Genomic DNA, 23,438 nt, shown 5'->3' with positions numbered 1-23,438 from the left:
GGGCCTCATGGCTACAGAAACAGGAGACAGGCTCCTGCCCCTTTGGGCCTCATGGCTACAGAAACAGGTGATAGCCTCCTGCCCCTTTGGGCCTCATGGCTACAGAAACAGGAGATAGGCTCCTGCCCCTATGGGCCTCATGGCTACAGAAACAGGACATAGGCTCCTGCCCCTATGGGCCTCATGGCTACAGAAACAGGTGATAGCCTCTTGCCCCTATGGGACTCATGGCTCGGGAAGGCGTACCACACTTACTCACCACACTTGAAACTGAATGAAACACATTCAGTTTCAGTGTGACTGGTGAGTAAGACACTGTTCTAATGAATGAATGACTCAAAACCTTTTCCTCCAGGCCTGTTTATTCCAGAACGGCTGACACCATGACACAGCAAACACAGAAGAGCCTGTGAGTGATGCCACGTCATTGTTACTGCTGACCATGACACAGCGAACTGGAAAACCTGCTCCGCCGCATGCATGTGTCACTGTGGTTGTGTGACACCAATAGCATACACTTTGGGTGCGTTCAGGAACCCAAAATGTTCCAGGGAAGGTTGCAGTGTGCTGCTGGGTGGTCGTAGTTCCAGTGGGCCCTGTCTGTTCCAGGGAAGGACTATAGGTGGTCCAAAGGTCAAAGGTCACTATATGTCCTCACAAAGTACATACTCAAGTTCATAGAACACGATGACATGGAGGCATGTCACACATGTTCTAAACCATACCATGAGGGCAACATGCGGCCCCCACCATCACTTTGATCACATCTCAGGTTAATATCATGTCACACATGTTGTAAACCATACCATGAGGGCAACATGCGGCCCCCACCATCACTTTGATCACATCTCAGGTTAATATCATGTCACACATGTTCTAAACCATACCATGAGGGCAACATGCGGCCCCCACCATCACTTTGATCACATCTCAGGTTAATATCATGTCACACATGTTCTAAACCATACCATGAGGGCAACATGCGGCCCCCACCATCACTTTAATCACATCTCAGGTTAATATCAGAAATTCAGAATACTGCATGATTTCAGAAATTATTGATTTCAGCTAATTACTATAGTATTAGAATGTTATTGTCTTTTTTTTTTAATGTCCAATGTATTTGTATTTGGTTCATCATAAAGGTAACATGTAACTATAAACTAAATGTATTTGTATTTGGTTCATCATAAAGGTAACATAACTATAAACTAAATGCATTCGAAAACTTTTCAGGATTCCAATTCAAAAAATTATTCAGGATTTACATCACCTATAATCAACATGAGTTAGACTTTAATATATTAGCGCCCCTCACTTCACACAGGTGTGATTTTTTTATAGAAGTGTATATTTGTCTACATGTTCTGATGAATATTGAAAAGGGTGGACCCTGTAGTAAACAAGTGTAAAGGCTTTACGGTGTCGTCCACTCACTGTTAATATGAAATGTACTGTAATTCTGCAAACTGTACAATCAATCAATCAATCAATAAACCAATCAATAAACCAATCAATAAATCAATCAATCAATCGATCAATCAATCAATCAATCAATCAATCAATCAATCAATCAATCAATCAATCAATCAATCAATCAATCCTATGGACCATAGAGGCACTTTCTTTGGGCCCTTATTTAAAAAAAACAAAAAACACTTTTTGACTTTTTCTCCCCCTTCCCCCCCCTCCAAATGCGCTTTAATGACGTCATGACCGTGCGACACCCACACAGAGGTCTCTCTCCATCCATCAGCATCCATATCTCTGTCTCCTCGGAGGCCGTTAGTTAGGATGGATTAGAACGGAACATCCTGGAGCTCACAGAACCGACGCCATGGACTGTCTCTAGCCGAGGACTGGCGTTATTTCACCGCTAAAAACAACCCGCAGTGTTCCAGCGCTCCGTTCGCCCCGTGCTGCTGCGGAACAGCTAGCCGTTTAGCCCAGCAGGCTAATGCTAATGCTAGCAGCTAGCCTCTACTAGCTCTATAGCTAGGCCTGCCGAGGCGCCGCACAGAGACGAGCCGGGCTTCGGGACCTTCCACCCGGACCGAGAAGGACAAACACGCCGGCCTATACCTCCGTCCCTCCTCCGCCCAGCCACAGTTGGATTCATCCAACGGTTGTTTTAGTATTATTAATATTATTATTATTGCCTCCTGAATGTGAGCGGGGTGTGAATCCCATCGTCCGTTCATGTGTCGTCCATAAACATTATTGGGGAGAGACGCACATAACGGTGATAAAAAAGACCCAGACTGAGGCGTAGCTTTAGCTTTAGCTTGTTTTGGTAGCTTGGTTGTCGACTCACTACCGGGGAAGAAGAAGCTAACGAGGCTAAAGAGGCTATCTGTAGGGGTGTCGCTGCAGCATGTCGTCCCGGAGAGGAGGCTACGCGGCGGGCATGGAGGCCACGGGAGGAGCCGCCGGAGGAGGAGGAGGGAACAACAACCACAACAACAGCACCTCTGGAGGAACATCTGGACGCAAGCAGAGCATCATCAATGTCCCAAACACCAGGAACCAGCAGGACCCGGCATGCTACGACCGCAAGATGGACAAGACCAGCTACCAGCATGTAAGTTACACCATGTTAAAACTATTAAAACTAGATGGACAAGACCTCTGCCTACCAGCATGTAGGTTACACCATGTTAAAACTATTAAAACTAGATGTTCAAGACCTCTGCCTACCAGCATGTAGGTTACACTATGTTAAAACTATTAAAACTAGATGGACAAGACCTCTGTCTACCAGCATGTAAGTTACACCATGTTAAAACTATTAAAACTAGATGGACAAGACCAGCTACCAGCATGTAAGTTACACCATGTTAAAACTATTAAAACTAGATGTTCAAGACCTCTGCCTACCAGCATGTAAGTTACACTATGTTAAAACTATTAAAACTAGATGGACAAGACCTCTGCCTACCAGCATGTAGGTTACACTATGTTAAAACTATTAAAACTAGATGGACAAGACCAGCTACCAGCATGTAAGTTACACCATGTTAAAACTATTAAAACTAGATGGACAAGACCTCTGCCTACCAGCATGTAAGTTACACTATGTTAAAACTATTAAAACTAGATGGACAAGACCTCTGCCTACCAGCATGTAGGTTACACTATGTTAAAACTAGATGGGCAAGACCTCTGGCTACCAGCATGTAAGTTACACTATGTTAAAACTAGATGGACAAGACCTCTGCCTACCAGCATGTAAGTTACACTATGTTAAAACTAGATGGACAAGACCAGCTACCAGCATGTAAGTTACACTATGTTAAAACTAGATGGGCAAGACCTCTGGCTACCAGCATGTAAGTTACACTATGTTAAAACTAGATGGACAAGACCTCTGCCTACCAGCATGTAGGTTACACTATGTTAAAACTAGATGGACAAGACCTCTGCCTACCAGCATGTAGGTTACACTATGTTAAAACTATTAAAACTAGATGGACAAGACCAGCTACCAGCATGTAAGTTACACCATGTTAAAACTATTAAAACTAGATGGACAAGACCTCTGCCTACCAGCATGTAAGTTACACTATGTTAAAACTATTAAAACTAGATGGACAAGACCTCTGCCTACCAGCATGTAGGTTACACTATGTTAAAACTAGATGGGCAAGACCTCTGGCTACCAGCATGTAAGTTACACTATGTTAAAACTAGATGGACAAGACCTCTGCCTACCAGCATGTAAGTTACACTATGTTAAAACTAGATGGACAAGACCAGCTACCAGCATGTAAGTTACACTATGTTAAAACTAGATGGGCAAGACCTCTGGCTACCAGCATGTAAGTTACACTATGTTAAAACTAGATGGACAAGACCTCTGCCTACCAGCATGTAGGTTACACTATGTTAAAACTAGATGGACAAGACCTCTGCCTACCAGAATGTAGGTTACACTATGTTAAAACTATTAAAACTAGATGGACAAGACCTCTGCCTACCAGCATGTAGGTTACACTATGTTAAAACTATTAAAACTAGATGGACAAGACCTCTGCCTACCAGCATGTAGGTTACACTATGTTAAAACTATTAAAACTAGATGGACAAGACCTCTGCCTACCAGCATGTAGGTTACACTATGTTAAAACTAGATGGACAAGACCTCTGGCTACCAGCATGTAAGTTACACTATGTTAAAACTAGATGGACAAGACCTCTGCCTACCAGCATGTAAGTTACACTATGTTAAAACTAGATGGACAAGACCTCTGGCTACCAGCATGTAAGTTACACTATGTTAAAACTAGATGGACAAGACCTCTGGCTACCAGCATGTAAGTTACACTATGTTAAAACTAGATGGACAAGACCTCTGCCTACCAGCATGTAAGTTACACTATGTTAAAACTAGATGGACAAGACCTCTGGCTACCAGCATGTAAGTTACACTATGTTAAAACTAGATGGACAAGACCTCTGCCTACCAGCATGTAAGTTACACTATGTTAAAACTAGATGGACAAGACCTCTGGCTACCAGCATGTAAGTTACACTATGTTAAAACTAGATGGACAAGACCTCTGCCTACCAGCATGTAGGTTACACTATGTTAAAACTATTAAAACTAGATGGACAAGACCTCTGCCTACCAGCATGTAGGTTACACTATGTTAAAACTATTAAAACTAGATGGACAAGACCTCTGCCTACCAGCATGTAGGTTACACTATGTTAAAACTAGATGGACAAGACCTCTGCCTACCAGCATGTAAGTTACACTATGTTAAAACTATTAAAACTAGATGGACAAGACCTCTGCCTACCAGCATGTAGGTTACACTATGTTAAAACTAGATGGACAAGACCTCTGCCTACCAGCATGTAGGTTACACTATGTTAAAACTATTAAAACTAGATGGACAAGACCTCTGCCTACCAGCATGTAGGTTACACTATGTTAAAACTAGATGGACAAGACCTCTGCCTACCAGCATGTAGGTTACACTATGTTAAAACTATTAAAACTAGATGGACAAGACCTCTGCCTACCAGCATGTAGGTTACACTATGTTAAAACTAGATGGACAAGACCTCTGGCTACCAGCATGTAAGTTACACTATGTTAAAACTAGATGGACAAGACCTCTGCCTACCAGCATGTAAGTTACACTATGTTAAAACTATTAAAACTAGATGGACAAGACCAGCTACCAGCATGTAGGTTACACTATGTTAAAACTAGATGGACAAGACCTCTGCCTACCAGCATGTAGGTTACACTATGTTAAAACTATTAAAACTAGATGGACAAGAACTCTGCCTACCAGCATGTAAGTTACACTATGTTAAAACTAGATGGACAAGACCTCTGGCTACCAGCATGTAAGTTACACTATGTTAAAACTAGATGGACAAGACCTCTGCCTACCAGCATGTAAGTTACACTATGTTAAAACTAGATGGACAAGACCTCTGGCTACCAGCATGTAAGTTACACTATGTTAAAACTAGATGGACAAGACCTCTGCCTACCAGCATGTAGGTTACACTATGTTAAAACTATTAAAACTAGATGGACAAGACCTCTGCCTACCAGCATGTAGGTTACACTATGTTAAAACTATTAAAACTAGATGGACAAGACCTCTGCCTACCAGCATGTAGGTTACACTATGTTAAAACTAGATGGACAAGACCTCTGCCTACCAGCATGTAAGTTACACTATGTTAAAACTATTAAAACTAGATGGACAAGACCTCTGCCTACCAGCATGTAGGTTACACTATGTTAAAACTAGATGGACAAGACCTCTGCCTACCAGCATGTAGGTTACACTATGTTAAAACTATTAAAACTAGATGGACAAGACCTCTGCCTACCAGCATGTAGGTTACACTATGTTAAAACTAGATGGACAAGACCTCTGGCTACCAGCATGTAAGTTACACTATGTTAAAACTAGATGGACAAGACCTCTGCCTACCAGCATGTAAGTTACACTATGTTAAAACTATTAAAACTAGATGGACAAGACCAGCTACCAGCATGTAGGTTACACTATGTTAAAACTAGATGGACAAGACCTCTGCCTACCAGCATGTAGGTTACACTATGTTAAAACTATTAAAACTAGATGGACAAGAACTCTGCCTACCAGCATGTAGGTTACACTATGTTAAAACTAGATGGACAAGACCAGCTACCAGCATGTAGGTTACACTATGTTAAAACTATTAAAACTAGATGGACAAGACCAGCTACCAGCATGTAAGTTACACCATGTTAAAACTAGATGGACAAGACCTCTGGCTACCAGCATGTAAGTTACACTATGTTAAAACTAGATGGACAAGACCTCTGCCTACCAGCATGTAGGTTACACTATGTTAAAACTAGATGGACAAGACCTCTGCCTACCAGCATGTAAGTTACACTATGTTAAAACTAGATGGACAAGACCTCTGCCTACCAGCATGTAGGTTACACTATGTTAAAACTAGATGGACAAGACCAGCTACCAGCATGTAGGTTACACTATGTTAAAACTAGATGGACAAGACCTCTGCCTACCAGCATGTAAGTTACACTATGTTAAAACTATTAAAACTAGATGGACAAGACCTCTGCCTACCAGCATGTAGGTTACACCATGTTAAAACTAGATGGACAAGACCTCTGGCTACCAGCATGTAAGTTACACTATGTTAAAACTATTAAAACTAGATGGACAAGACCAGCTACCAGCATGTAGGTTACACTATGTTAAAACTAGATGGACAAGACCTCTGCCTACCAGCATGTAAGTTACACTATGTTAAAACTAGATGGACAAGACCTCTGCCTACCAGCATGTAGGTTACACTATGTTAAAACTAGATGGACAAGACCTCTGCCTACCAGCATGTAAGTTACACTATGTTAAAACTATTAAAACTAGATGGACAAGACCTCTGCCTACCAGCATGTAGGTTACACCATGTTAAAACTAGATGGACAAGACCTCTGGCTACCAGCATGTAAGTTACACTATGTTAAAACTAGATGGACAAGACCTCTGCCTACCAGCATGTAGGTTACACTATGTTAAAACTATTAAAACTAGATGGACAAGACCAGCTACCAGCATGTAAGTTACACTATGTTAATACTAGAAGACGTACCAACAGGTAGGATTTAATACTATAGTTAAAACTAGATGGAAAAAGGAAAAGAATGGTACTAGTATGTTTACCCAGGGTAACTGGACTAAGGAAAGGAAAGGTACTATGTATACCCAGGGTAACTGGACTAAGCTCAAAGGAAAGGAAAGGTACTATGTTTACCCAGGGTAACTGGACTAAGGAAAGGAAAGGTACTAGTATGTTTACCCAGTGTAACTGGACTAAGCTCAAAGGAAAGGAAAGGTACTATGTTTACCCAGGGTAACTGGACTAAGCTCAAAGGAAAGGAAAGGTACTATGTTTACCCAGGGTAACTGGACTAAGGAAAGGAAAGGTACTAGTATGTTTACCCAGTGTAACTGGACTAAGCTCAAAGGAAAGGAAAGGTACTATGTTTACCCAGGGTAACTGGACTAAGCTCAATAACTTGTTTACAGCCAGGCCCTGCTCATAGAACATTTCATGGTAATTCAGCGGTGGTAATTTGAACGTGCCGGTCCGGGGATACGAACTAGCGACCTTCCGATATCAAGACCGCTCCGCAAACCGTTCGGCCACCGCTGCCACAAGACCTACCAGGTTATAATACTATAGTTAAAACATAGTTCTTTGGCTATATAGATCAAGTGTCTATTTGTATGTCTCTAAATGTTTTGATGAATTGAACATGGTCGACCCTCTTGTAAACAAGTGTATAATGCTTTATTGGTGTCGTCCACTCACAGTTAACAGTCTTTGTGTTGAGTTGTGCTTGAAATGTACTGTAATTCTGCCAACTGTCAATCAAACGAGACCCCTGGCTACCAGCATGTAAGTTACACTGGGGAACCCCTTTTGGTGTTTAAAACTAAAGGACAACTTTAGTTTTTGTCAACCAAGGTTCATGTTTTAGTTTGTTATTAGATAAAGTAAAAGATGAGTGTTAATCTTTTTTTAATTTGCTGCTTTCTTTCGTTTTAGGGAATCTAGCTGTTTTTCACAGGGGGGCGGGGGCATTCGAGCATGGGTCTAAATATGTATTTTTTAACACAATTCTATGGTGATTTCACTGATTTCTTTTTTTATGGTTTACTATAGTCCTAATAAACGTCAGGAAATTACATCTGGCCACAGAAGATCACAGGATCTACTGAATGTGAAGGTAGCCTACTGGGGGAAGGCTTATACTGTGTGTAGAGGCTCAATATGTCAGTTTGTCACATTCAATAGATCCTGTGATCTTTTGTGGCCAGATGTAATTTCCTGGCGTTTATTAGGACTATAGTAAACCATAAAAAAATAAATCACCATAAAATTGTGTTAAAAAATGCATATTTAGCCCCATGCTCGAATGCCCCCGCCCCCCTGTCAAAAACTGCTAAAAAACGAAAGAAAGCAGCAAAACACTCACCTTTTAGTTTCTCTAATAACAACCTAAAACATGAACCTTGGTTGAAAACCCTAACCCTGGCTACTAGACTATTAACAGATTGCAGAATGGCTCTGTGGGCTGGCTACTAGACTATTAACAGATTGTATAATGGCTCTGTGGGCTGGCTACTAGACTATCAACAGATTGCAGAATGGCTCTGTGGGCTGGCTACTAGACTATTAACAGATTGTATAATAAATAAAACCTTGGTGTACTCAACATGACGGCTCTGTGGGCTGGCTACTAGACTATCAACAGATTGCAGAATGGCTCTGTGGGCTGGCTACTAGACTATTAACAGATTGTATAATAAATAAAACCTTGGTGTACTCAACATGACGGCTCTGTGGGCTGGCTACTAGACTATTAACAGATTGTATAATGGCTCTGTGGGCTGGCTACTAGACTATTAACAGATTGTATAATAAATAAAACCTTGGTGTACTCAACATGACGGCTCTGTGGGCTGGCTACTAGACTATCAACAGATTGCAGAATGGCTCTGTGGGCTGGCTACTAGACTATTAACAGATTGTATAATAAATAAAACCTTGGTGTACTCAACATGACGGCTCTGTGGGCTGGCTACTAGACTATCAACAGATTGCAGAATGGCTCTGTGGGCTGGCTACTAGACTATTAACAGATTGTATAATAAATAAAACCTTGGTGTACTCAACATGACGGCTCTGTGGGCTGGCTACTAGACTATCAACAGATTGCAGAATGGCTCTGTGGGCTGGCTACTAGACTATTAACAGATTGTATAATAAATAAAACCTTGGTGTACTCAACATGACTGCTCTGTGGGCTGGCTACTAGAAACTAGACTATTAACAGATTGCAGAATGGCTCTGGGCTGGCTACTAGACTATTAACAGATTGTATAATGGCTCTGTGGGCTGGCTACTAGACTATTAACATTGTATAATGGCTCTGTGGGCTGGCTACTAGACTATTAACAGATTGTATAATAAATAAAACCTTGGTGTACTCAACATGACGGCTCTGTGGGCTGGCTACTAGAAACTAGACTATTAACAGATTGCAGAATGGCTCTGTGGGCTGGCTACTAGAAACTAGACTATTAACAGATTGCAGAATGGCTCTGTGGGCTGGCTACTAGAAACTAGACTATTAACAGATTGTATAATGGCTCTGTGGGCTGGCTACTAGACTATTAACAGATTGTATAATGGCTCTGTGGGCTGGCTACTAGACTATTAACAGATTGTATAATGGCTCTGTGGGCTGGCTACTAGACTATTAACAGATTGTATAATGGCTCTGTGGGCTGGCTACTAGACTATTAACAGATTGTATAATGGCTCTGTGGGCTGGCTACTAGACTATTAACAGATTGTATAATGGCTCTGTGGGCTGGCTACTAGACTATTAACAGATTGCAGAATGGGTACATTTAAAAGAAGGTACAGGTCAATGTCTACGAGGATAAAAGCACTAAGACTTGTGGGTCCTCCATTTTCAATTCATCAAAACATTTAAATACATGCAAATATACACTTTTATGAAGAGAAAAATGAAAGAGAGACAAAAGGGGTACAAGTTTTTTTATTTTTTACTTCTAGTTAAAACTCCTGTTATGACTGCAAGATGGGTACCAGCAGCAGATATATTGGGGTTCATATAATGGTATAATATTATAGTTTAAACACTAACATAGATGTGAGTGGAACATCGAGTGGAAAAGTGAGTTTAACGTCATTCAACCCATTTTTGGGTGGGAACCCCTTTTGGGTGTTTTAAAGCATCATGTTATACTTTAGGTCTGCCAGTTTTGAAAAATCGTGAAAATAACTCTAATAACTAAAATAACCTCCCTTGCCCTACTCAGCCCAAAAATGACAGCCAATCGGGGACCAACGTTTTATTTTGCTTGGCCTTATTATGCGACTAACTCTGAGAGTGTACAAATGCGAGTGTGCCATTTGTACACTCTCAAAGTTAAATTAACATTGATTTTACAATATAAATTGGGGGTCCCAGATAATTCCAATTAAACGGGGGGTCCGTTAGACTAATGGGCGGGAACCCCTTTTGGTGTTAGCATTATGTTATGTTTTAGCTATTTTTGAAACATCAAAGATCGACTGACATAGAAGACATGGCTTTTTCAGAAATCTGATCTCAGGTCAGAATGGGTTAATACGTGTCATATTTGGGGGTCCTTGAAAATGTCTGGGGACCACTGGAGTAGGTTGTCCTCCTGTGTGTATTCAGACATCTGTTCTCTGTTTGGATCAAACCACACCCTCGCTGCTAAACGGATTGACCAATCGGTATTCCCTCCAGACTCCACACGTTGGGATTTGTTTTTTCCCACAATGAGACCACAGCCCGTAGTCGGGAGCAGCGTGCTCGCCTCGCACACAACAAAACGACAAAACAAATCTTTCACATTCTCTGTCCTAGTTATTATTGCTTGACTGTATTCATTTTATACCCAATATGATTGTTGGTAAGGATGGCGGGATTGACCCATGTAGGCCTGACGTCGAAAGAAAAAAAAAGAAAAAAAAATCTTCTAAATCCTGACAGTTTTCTGACCTGTCTCTCTCTCTCTCTCTCTCTGTCTCTCTCTGTCTCCATCCAGGGCAACATGACGCTGACCCCCCTCTCTCTCTCTCTCTCTCTCTGTCTCCATCCAGGGCAACATGACGCTGACCCCTCTCTCTCTCTCTGTCTCCATCCAGGGCAACATGACGCTGACCCCTCTCTCTCTCTCTGTCTCTCTCTGTCTCTCTGTCTCCATCCAGGGCAACATGACGCTGACCCCTCTCTCTCTCTCTGTCTCTCTCTGTCTCTCTGTCTCCATCCAGGGCAACATGACGCTGACCCCTCTCTCTCTCTCTCTCTCTGTCTGTCTCCATCCAGGGCAACATGACGCTGACCCCTCTCTCTCTCTCTGTCTCCATCCAGGGCAACATGACGCTGACCCCTCTCTCTCTCTCTGTCTCTCTCTGTCTCTCTGTCTCCATCCAGGGCAACATGACGCTGACCCCTCTCTCTCTCTCTCTCTCTGTCTGTCTCCATCCAGGGCAACATGACGCTGACCCCCCTCTCTCTCTCTCTCTCTCTCTCTCTCTCTCTCTCTCTCTCTCTGTCTCCATCCAGGGCAACATGACGCTGACCCCTCTCTCTCTCTCTCTCTCTGTCTGTCTCCATCCAGGGCAACATGACGCTGACCCCCCTCTCTCTCTCTCTCTCTCTCTCTCTCTCTCTCTCTCTCTGTCTCCATCCAGGGCAACATGACGCTGACCCCCCTCTCTCTCTCTCTCTGTCTCCATCCAGGGCAACATGACGCTGACCCCCCTCTCTCTCTCTCTGTCTCCATCCAGGGCAACATGACGCTGACCCCTCTCTCTCTCTCTCTCTCTCTGTCTCCATCCAGGGCAACATGACGCTGACCCCTCTCTCTCTCTCTGTCTCTCTCTGTCTCTCTGTCTCCATCCAGGGCAACATGACGCTGACCCCTCTCTCTCTCTCTGTCTCTCTCTCTCTCTCTGTCTCCATCCAGGGCAACATGACGCTAACCCCTCTCTCTCTCTCTCTCTCTCTCTCTCTCTGTCTCCATCCAGGGCAACATGACGCTGACCTCCCTGAAGCTCCGCCTGGCGCCCACCATCCAGTCGGCCATGTCCGCGGCCGTAGACACCCTGCTGGGCGAGGTGGTCCTGGTTCTCAACGAGACGCAGCAGGAGCTGATGAACAAGGAGCAGGAGAACCAGAGGCTCAAGGTGAGGACCACCACCACCACCTCAGGATTACCCTGATAACCAACGGCTCACAGTAATCTTATAGTTATATCGTTCGTTACCCTGATAACCAACGGCTCACAGTAATCTTATAGTTATATCGTTCGTTACCCTGATAACCAACGGCTCACAGTAATCTTATAGTTATATCGTTCGTTACCCTGATAACCAACGGCTCACGGTAATCTTATAGTTATATCGTTCGTTACCCTGATAACCAACGGCTCACAGTAATCTTATAGTTATATCGTTCGTTACCCTGATAACCAACGGCTCACAGTAATCTTATAGTTATATCGTTCGTTACCCTGATAACCAACGGCTCACGGTAATCTTATAGTTATATCGTTCGTTACCCTGATAACCAACGGCTCACAGTAATCTTATAGTTATATCGTTCGTTACCCTGATAACCAACGGCTCACAGTAATCTTATAGTTATATCGTTCGTTACCCTGATAACCAACGGCTCACAGTAATCTTATAGTTATATCGTTCGTTACCCTGATAACCAACGGCTCACGGTAATCGTACAGTGGTTATATCGTTCATTATTGTGATAACTGAGGGAATCACAGCTTCAAATTGACATATTGGTTGTTCAGTTTGACCCTCTAGTTTTGAAGATATGGCTTATAGAGTAATGTCTTGCAGAGAAACAGCGAGTTGAGAAAACGGGCTTGAAAAGGTTCACTTCTGTGGACTCTAACATTACACCTATAGCTACATGTTTAAGCATTTATTTCATATTTACATGTCTTCTGTGGACTCTAACATTACACCTAGCTACATGTTTAAGCATTTATTTCATATTTACATGTCTTCTGTAGACTAGCTACATGTTTAAGCATTTATTTCATATTTACATGTCTTCTGTGGACTCTAACATTACACCTACCTACATGTTTAAGCATTTATTTAATATTTACATGTCTTCTGTGGTCTCTAACATTACACCTAGCTACATGTTTAAGCATTTATTTCATATCTACATGTCTTCTGTGGACTTTTAACATTACACCTAGCTACATGTTACATTTATTTCATATTTACATGTTTTCTGTGGACTCTTAACATTACACCTAGCTACATGTTACATTTATTTCATATTTACATGTCGATTTCAGCTCTGACATTTATCTCAGACATGCTCTAGTATGTGAAGAGTCTAGTCTGTCTGTGCTATTAACTCATTTTGGAAAAAAAAGTTTTTCTCCTCCAAAAATAGATCTACAAGCTCGCAACGCGTTGTGTGAGCTTGTAGATTCTCTCCCCAGAATAGGGATGATGGGGATTCAAGTGGTTACAACAAAGTGACATGTTAGGTTTTAAGTCTGTCTATGGCGGTGATATGGTTAATTGCACTTGATAATCTCACAATAACGGAATGGTGACACGTAATGTCCATATATGGATCTGTCACCCAGAGTAATGTCCATATATGGTGGTGTCACCCCAGAGTAATGTCCATATATGGACCTGTCCCCCCAGATTAATGTCCATATATGGATCTGTCACCCCAGAGTAATGTCCATATATGGTGGTGTCCCCCCAGAGTAATGTCCATATATGGATCTGTCACCCCAGAGTGATGTCCATATATGGATCTGTCACCCCAGAGTAATGTCCATATATGGTGGTGTCCCCCCAGAGTAATGTCCATATATGGTGGTGTCCCCCCAGAGTAATGTCCATATATGGTGGTGTCCCCCCAGAGTAATGTCCATATATGGTGGTGTCCCCCAGAGTAATGTCCATATATGGATCTGTCCCCCCAGAGTAATGTCCATATATGGTGGTGTCCCCCCAGAGTAATGTCCATATATGGTGGTGTCCCCCCAGAGTAATGTCCATATATGGTGGTGTCCCCCCAGAGTAATGTCCATATATGGTGGTGTCCCCCCAGAGTAATGTCCATATATGGTGGTGTCCCCCCAGAGTAATGTCCATATATGTTCGTGTCACCCCAGAGTAATGTCCATATATGATGGTGTCCCCCCAGAGTAATGTCCATATATGGCGGTGTCCCCCAGAGTAATGTCCATATATGGTGGTGTCCCCCCAGAGTAATGTCCATATATGGTGGTGTCCCCCCAGAGTAATGTCCATATATGGTGGTGTCCCCCCAGAGTAATGTCCATATATGGTGGTGTCCCCCCAGAGTAATGTCCATATATGGATCTGTCCCCCAGAGTAATGTCCATATATGGTGGTGTCCCCCCAGAGTAATGTCCATATATGGTGGTGTCCCCCCAGAGTAATGTCCATATATGGTCGTGTCCCCCAGAGTAATGTCCATATATGGTCGTGTCCCCCAGAGTAATGTCCATATATGGTCCTGTCACCCCAGAGTAATGTCCATATATGGTGGTGTCCCCCCAGAGTAATGTCCATATATGGTGGTGTCCCCCCAGAGTAATGTCCATATATGGTCCTGTCCCCCAGAGTAATGTCCATATATGGTGGTGTCACCCCAGAGTAATGTCCATATATGGTGGTGTCCCCCAGAGTAATGTCCATATATGGTGGTGTCCCCCCAGAGTAATGTCCATATATGGTCCTGTCCCCCAGAGTAATGTCCATATATGGTGGTGTCACCCCAGAGTAATGTCCATATATGGTGGTGTCCCCCAGAGTAATGTCCATATATGGTGGTGTCCCCCCAGAGTAATGTCCATATATGGATCTGTCCCCCAGAGTAATGTCCATATATGGTGGTGTCCCCCCAGAGTAATGTCCATATATGGTGGTGTCCCCCCAGAGTAATGTCCATATATGGTCGTGTCCCCCAGAGTAATGTCCATATATGGTCGTGTCCCCCAGAGTAATGTCCATATATGGTCCTGTCACCCCAGAGTAATGTCCATATATGGTGGTGTCCCCCCAGAGTAATGTCCATATATGGTGGTGTCCCCCAGAGTAATGTCCATATATGGTGGTGTCCCCCCAGAGTAATGTCCATATATGGTGGTGTCCCCCCAGAGTAATGTCCATATATGGTGGTGTCACCCCAGAGTAATGTCCATATATGGTGGTGTCCCCCAGAGAAATATTCATATATGGTGGTGTCCCCCCAGAGTAATGTCCATATATGGTCCTGTCCCCCCAGAGTAATGTCCATATATGGACCTGTCCCCCCAGAGTAATGTCCATATATGGTGGTGTCCCCCAGAGTAATGTCCATATATGGATCTGTCCCCCCAGAGTAATGTCCATATATGGATCTGTCACCCCAGAGTAATGTCCATATATGGTCCTGTCCCCCCAGAGTAATGTCCATATATGGACCTGTCACCCCAGAGTAATGTCCATATATGGATCTGTCACCCAGAGTAATGTCCATATATGGATCTGTCCCCCAGAGTAATGTCCATATATGGATCTGTCCCCCAGAGTAATGTCCATATATGGTGGTGTCCCCCCAGAGTAATGTCCATATATGGTCGTGTCACCCCAGAGTAATGTCCATATATGGATCTGTCACCCCAGAGTAATGTCCATATATGGTCCTGTCCCCCAGAGTAATGTCCATATATGGTGGTGTCCCCCCAGAGTAATGTCCATATATGGTGGTGTCCCCCCAGAGTAATGTCCATATATGGTCGTGTCACCCCAGAGTAATGTCCATATATGGATCTGTCACCCCAGAGTAATGTCCATATATGGACCTGTCACCCCAGAGTAATGTCCATATATGGTGGTGTCACCCCAGAGTAATGTCCATATATGGACCTGTCACCCCAGAGTAATGTCCATATATGGTCGTGTCACCCCAGAGTAATGTCCATATATGGATCTGTCCCCCAGAGTAATGTCCATATATGGTCCTGTCCCCCAGAGTAATGTCCATATATGGTGGTGTCCCCCCAGAGTAATGTCCATATATGGACCTGTCACCCCAGAGTAATGTCCATATATGGTGGTGTCCCCCAGAGTAATGTCCATATATGGTGGTGTCCCCCCAGAGTAATGTCCATATATGGTGGTGTCCCCCCAGAGTAATGTCCATATATGGTGGTGTCCCCCCAGAGTAATGTCCATATATGGTGGTGTCCCCCCAGAGTAATGTCCATATATGGTGGTGTCCCCCCAGAGTAATGTCCATATATGGCCGTGTCCCCCAGAGTAATGTCCATATATGGTGGTGTCCCCCCAGAGTAATGTCCATATATGGTGGTGTCCCCCCAGAGTAATGTCCATATATGGTGGTGTCCCCCCAGAGTAATGTCCATATATGGATCTGTCACCCCAGAGTAATGTCCATATATGGATCTGTCACCCCAGAGTAATGTCCATATATGGACCTGTCACCCCAGAGTAATGTCCATATATGGATCTGTCACCCCAGAGTAATGTCCATATATGGATCTGTCACCCCAGAGTAATGTCCATATATGGTCGTGTCACCCCAGAGTAATGTCCATATATGGACCTGTCCCCCCAGAGTAATGTCCATATATGGTCCTGTCCCCCAGAGTAATGTCCATATATGGTGGTGTCCCCCCAGAGTAATGTCCATATATGGTGGTGTCCCCCCAGAGTAATGTCCATATATGGCCGTGTCCCCCAGAGTAATGTCCATATATAGTGGTGTCCCCCAGAGTAATGTCCATATATGGTGGTGTCCCCCAGAGTAATGTCCATATATGGTGGTGTCCCCTCAGAGTAATGTCCATATATGGATCTGTCACCCCAGAGTAATGTCCATATATGGATCTGTCACCCCAGAGTAATGTCCATATATGGATCTGTCCCCCCAGAGTAATGTCCATATATGGATCTGTCACCCAGAGTAATGTCCATATATGGCCGTGTCCCCCCAGAGTAATGTCCATATATGGTGGTGTCCCCCCAGAGTAATGTCCATATATGGTGGTGTCCCCCCAGAGTAATGTCCATATATGGCCGTGTCCCCCCAGAGTAATGTCCATATATGGCCGTGTCCCCCCAGAGTAATGTCCATATATGGTGGTGTCCCCCCAGAGTAATGTCCATATATGGCCGTGTCCCCCCAGAGTAATGTCCATATATGGTGGTGTCCCCCCAGAGTAATGTCCATATATGGCCGTTTCCCCCCAGAGTAATGTCCATATATGGTGGTGTCCCCCCAGAGTAATGTCCATATATGGCCCCGTGTCCCCCCCAGAGTAATGTCCATATATGGTGGTGTCCCCCCAGAGTAATGTCCATATATGGTGGTGTCCCCCCAGAGTAATGTCCATATATGGCCGTGTCCCCCCAGAGTAATGTCCATATATGGCCGTGTCCCCCCAGAGTAATGTCCATATATGGCCGTGTCCCCCCAGAGTAATGTCCATATATGGCCGTGTCCCCCCAGAGTAATGTCCATATATGGCCGTGTCCCCCCAGAGTAATGTCCATATATGGCCGTGTCCCCCCAGAGTAATGTCCATATATGGTGGTGTCCCCCCAGAGTAATGTCCATATATGGTGGTGTCCCCCCAGAGTAATGTCCATATATGGCCGTGTCCCCCCAGAGTAATGTCCATATATGGCCGTGTCCCCCCAGAGTAATGTCCATATATGGATCTGTCCCCCCAGAGTAATGTCCATATATGGTGGTGTCACCCCAGAGTAATGTCCATATATGGTGGTGTCACCCCAGAGTAATGTCCATATATGGTGGTGTCCCCCCAGAGTAATGTCCATATATGGTGGTGTCCCCCCAGAGTAATGTCCATATATGGGCGTGTCCCCCCAGAGTAATGTCCATATATGGTGGTGTCACCCCAGAGTAATGTCCATATATGGGCGTGTCCCCCCAGAGTAATGTCCATATATGGTGGTGTCCCCCCAGAGTAATGTCCATATATGGGCGTGTCCCCCCAGAGTAATGTCCATATATGGTGGTGTCACCCCAGAGTAATGTCCATATATGGGCGTGTCCCCCCAGAGTAATGTCCATATATGGTGGTGTCCCCCCAGAGTAATGTCCATATATGGGCGTGTCCCCCCAGAGTAATGTCCATATATGGGCGTGTCCCCCCAGAGTAATGTCCATATATGGCCGTGTCCCCCCAGAGTAATGTCCATATATGGGCGTGTCCCCCCAGAGTAATGTCCATATATGGTGGTGTCCCCCCAGAGTAATGTCCATATATGGGCGTGTCCCCCCAGAGTAATGTCCATATATGGCCGTGTCCCCCCAGAGTAATGTCCATATATGGGCGTGTCCCCCCAGAGTAATGTCCATATATGGTGGTGTCCCCCCAGAGTAATGTCCATATATGGTGGTGTCCCCCCAGAGTAATGTCCATATATGGATCTGTCACCCCAGAGTAATGTCCATATATGGGCGTGTCCCCCCAGAGTAATGTCCATATATGGATCTGTCCCCCCAGAGTAATGTCCATATATGGCCGTGTCCCCCCAGAGTAATGTCCATATATGGTGGTGTCCCCCCAGAGTAATGTCCATATATGGTGGTGTCACCCCAGAGTAATGTCCATATATGGCCGTGTCCCCCCAGAGTAATGTCCATATATGGCCGTGTCCCCCCAGAGTAATGTCCATATATGGTGGTGTCCCCCCAGAGTAATGTCCATATATGGATCTGTCACCCCAGAGTAATGTCCATATATGGATCTGTCACCCCAGAGTAATGTCCATATATGGTGGTGTCCCCCCAGAGTAATGTCCATATATGGTGGTGTCCCCCCAGAGTAATGTCCATATATGGTGGTGTCCCCCCAGAGTAATGTCCATATATGGATCTGTCCCCCCAGAGTAATGTCCATATATGGCCGTGTCCCCCCAGAGTAATGTCCATATATGGCCGTGTCCCCCCAGAGTAATGTCCATATATGGCGGTGTCCCCCCAGAGTAATGTCCATATATGGTGGTGTCCCCCCAGAGTAATGTCCATATATGGTGGTGTCCCCCCAGAGTAATGTCCATATATGGTGGTGTCCCCCCAGAGTAATGTCCATATATGGTGGTGTCCCCCCAGAGTAATGTCCATATATGGTGGTGTCCCCCCAGAGTAATGTCCATATATGGTGGTGTCCCCCCAGAGTAATGTCCATATATGGCCGTGTCCCCCCAGAGTAATGTCCATATATGGGCGTGTCCCCCCAGAGTAATGTCCATATATGGATCTGTCACCCCAGAGTAATGTCCATATATGGATCTGTCACCCCAGAGTAATGTCCATATATGGATCTGTCCCCCCAGAGTAATGTCCATATATGGTGGTGTCCCCCCAGAGTAATGTCCATATATGGTGGTGTCCCCCCAGAGTAATGTCCATATATGGTGGTGTCCCCCCAGAGTAATGTCCATATATGGTGGTGTCCCCCCAGAGTAATGTCCATATATGGTGGTGTCCCCCCAGAGTAATGTCCATATATGGTGGTGTCCCCCAGAGTAATGTCCATATATGGTGGTGTCCCCCCAGAGTAATGTCCATATATGGTGGTGTCCCCCAGAGTAATGTCCATATATGGCCGTGTCCCCCCAGAGTAATGTCCATATATGGCCGTGTCCCCCCAGAGTAATGTCCCTATATGGTGGTGTCCCCCCAGAGTAATGTCCATATATGGTGGTGTCCCCCCAGAGTAATGTCCATATATGGTCCTGTCACCCCAGAGTAATGTCCATATATGGTGGTGTCCCCCAGAGTAATGTCCATATATGGCCGTGTCCCCCCAGAGTAATGTCCATATATGGCCGTGTCCCCCCAGAGTAATGTCCCTATATGGTGGTGTCCCCCCAGAGTAATGTCCATATATGGTGGTGTCCCCCCAGAGTAATGTCCATATATGGTCCTGTCACCCCAGAGTAATGTCCATATATGGTGGTGTCCCCCCAGAGTAATGTCCATATATGGTCCTGTCACCCCAGAGTAATGTCCATATATGGTGGTGTCCCCCCAGAGTAATGTCCATATATGGTGGTGTCCCCCAGAGTGATGTCCATATATGGTGGTGTCCCCCCAGAGTAATGTCCATATATGGATCTGTCACCCCAGAGTAATGTCCATATATGGTGGTGTCCCCCCAGAGTAATGTCCATATATGGATCTGTCCCCCCAGAGTAATGTCCATATATGGTGGTGTCCCCCAGAGTAATGTCCATATATGGATCTGTCACCCCAGAGTAATGTCCATATATGGATCTGTCACCCCAGAGTAATGTCCATATATGGTGGTGTCCCCCCAGAGTAATGTCCATATATGGATCTGTCCCCCCAGAGTAATGTCCATATATGGTGGTGTCCCCCCAGAGTAATGTCCATATATGGTGGTGTCCCCCAGAGTAATGTCCATATATGGTGGTGTCCCCCAGAGTAATGTCCATATATGGATCTGTCCCCCCAGAGTAATGTCCATATATGGTGGTGTCCCCCCAGAGTAATGTCCATATATGGTGGTGTCCCCCCAGAGTAATGTCCATATATGGATCTGTCACCCCAGAGTAATGTCCATATATGGTGGTGTCCCCCCAGAGTAATGTCCATATATGGATCTGTCCCCCCAGAGTAATGTCCATATATGGTGGTGTCCCCCCAGAGTAATGTCCATATATGGTGGTGTCCCCCAGAGTAATGTCCATATATGGATCTGTCACCCCAGAGTAATGTCCATATATGGTGGTGTCCCCCAGAGTAATGTCCATATATGGATCTGTCCCCCAGAGTAATGTCCATATATGGATCTGTCACCCAGAGTAATGTCCATATATGGATCTGTCACCCAGAGTAATGTCCATATATGGATCTGTCACCCCAGAGTAATGTCCATATATGGTGGTGTCCCCCCAGAGTAATGTCCATATATGGTCCTGTCCCCCAAGAGTAATGTCCATATATGGTGGTGTCCCCCCAGAGTAATGTCCATATATGGATCTGTCCCCCAGAGTAATGTCCATATATGGATCTGTCACCCAGAGTAATGTCCATATATGGATCTGTCCCCCCAGAGTAATGTCCATATATGGTGGTGTCCCCCCAGAGTAATGTCCATATATGGTGGTGTCCCCCAGAGTAATGTCCATATATGGATCTGTCACCCCAGAGTAATGTCCATATACGGTGGTGTCCCCCAGATTAATGTCCATATATGGATCTGTCCCCCAGAGTAATGTCCATATATGGTCGTGTCCCCCCAGAGTAATGTCCATATATGGTGGTGTCCCCCCAGAGTAATGTCCATATATGGTGGTGTCCCCCAGAGTAATGTCCATATATGGATCTGTCACCCAGAGTAATGTCCATATATGGATCTGTCCCCCCAGAGTAATGTCCATATATGGTCGTGTCCCCCCAGAGTAATGTCCATATATGGATCTGTCACCCCAGAGTAATGTCCATATATGGTGGTGTCCCCCCAGAGTAATGTCCATATATGGATCTGTCACCCAGAGTAATGTCCATATATGGATCTGTCCCCCAGAGTAATGTCCATATATGGATCTGTCACCCCAGAGTAATGTCCATATATGGTGGTGTCCCCCCAGAGTAATGTCCATATATGGTGGTGTCCCCCCAGAGTAATGTCCATATATGGATCTGTCACCCAGAGTAATGTCCATATATGGATCTGTCACCCAGAGTAATGTCCATATATGGATCTGTCACCCAGAGTAATGTCCATATATGGATCTGTCACCCAGAGTAATGTCCATATATGGATCTGTCACCCAGAGTAATGTCCATATATGGATCTGTCACCCAGAGTAATGTCCATATATGGTCGTGTCCCCCCAGAGTAATGTCCATATATGGACCTGTCACCCCAGAGTAATGTCCATATATGGTGGTGTCCCCCCAGAGTAATGTCCATATATGGATCTGTCCCCCAGAGTAATGTCCATATATGGATCTGTCCCCCCAGAGTAATGTCCATATATGGATCTGTCCCCCCAGAGTAATGTCCATATATGGATCTGTCACCCAGAGTAATGTCCATATATGGATCTGTCACCCAGAGTAATGTCCTTATATGGATCTGTCACCCAGAGTAATGTCCATATATGGTGGTGTCCCCCCAGAGTAATGTCCATATATGGATCTGTCCCCCAGAGTAATGTCCATATATGGTGGTGTCCCCCCAGAGTAATGTCCATATATGGATCTGTCCCCCAGAGTAATGTCCATATATGGATCTGTCCCCCCAGAGTAATGTCCATATATGGATCTGTCCCCCCAGAGTAATGTCCATATATGGATCTGTCACCCAGAGTAATGTCCATATATGGATCTGTCACCCAGAGTAATGTCCTTATATGGATCTGTCACCCAGAGTAATGTCCATATATGGTGGTGTCCCCCCAGAGTAATGTCCATATATGGATCTGTCCCCCAGAGTAATGTCCATATATGGTGGTGTCCCCCCAGAGTAATGTCCATATATGGTGATGTCCCCCCAGAGTAATGTCCATATATGGTGGTGTCCCCCCAGAGTAATGTCCATATATGGTCCTGTCACCCCAGAGTAATGTCCATATATGGTGGTGTCCCCCCAGAGTAATGTCCATATATGGCCGTGTCCCCCCAGAGTAATGTCCATATATGGATCTGTCCCCCCAGAGTAATGTCCATATATGGATCTGTCCCCCCAGAGTAATGTCCATATATGGATCTGTCACCCAGAGTAATGTCCATATATGGATCTGTCACCCAGAGTAATGTCCTTATATGGATCTGTCACCCAGAGTAATGTCCATATATGGTGGTGTCCCCCCAGAGTAATGTCCATATATGGATCTGTCCCCCAGAGTAATGTCCATATATGGATCTGTCACCCAGAGTAATGTCCATATATGGATCTGTCCCCCAGAGTAATGTCCATATATGGATCTGTCACCCCAGAGTAATGTCCATATATGGTGGTGTCCCCCCAGAGTAATGTCCATATATGGTGGTGTCCCCCCAGAGTAATGTCCATATATGGATCTGTCACCCAGAGTAATGTCCATATATGGATCTGTCACCCAGAGTAATGTCCATATATGGATCTGTCACCCAGAGTAATGTCCATATATGGATCTGTCACCCAGAGTAATGTCCATATATGGATCTGTCACCCAGAGTAATGTCCATATATGGATCTGTCACCCAGAGTAATGTCCATATATGGTCGTGTCCCCCC

The 23,438-nt window shown here is 44.7% G+C and overlaps 1 protein-coding gene across 1 annotated transcript in view; it reads left to right on the top strand.

Moving 5' to 3' along the window:
- Positions 1-1,748: 1,748 nt before the first annotated feature.
- The window catches only part of LOC308327715 (uncharacterized protein), a 31,141-nt gene continuing 9,451 nt past the window's right edge, over positions 1,749-23,438 (top strand). The window contains 2 exon segments of the mRNA XM_080781240.1: positions 1,749-2,581; positions 12,151-12,309. Of these exon segments, the coding sequence (XP_080637366.1) occupies positions 2,375-2,581; positions 12,151-12,309 (366 nt within the window). The 5' untranslated portion in view covers positions 1,749-2,374.

This window comes from Protomyctophum bolini, assembly GCF_963924005.1.
Source record: "Protomyctophum bolini genome assembly, chromosome: 13".
Classification (NCBI taxonomy): domain Eukaryota; kingdom Metazoa; phylum Chordata; class Actinopteri; order Myctophiformes; family Myctophidae; genus Protomyctophum; species Protomyctophum bolini.
Note: the sequence above shows the minus strand (reverse complement) of the source record. Positions and strands in the feature narration are given on the sequence as shown.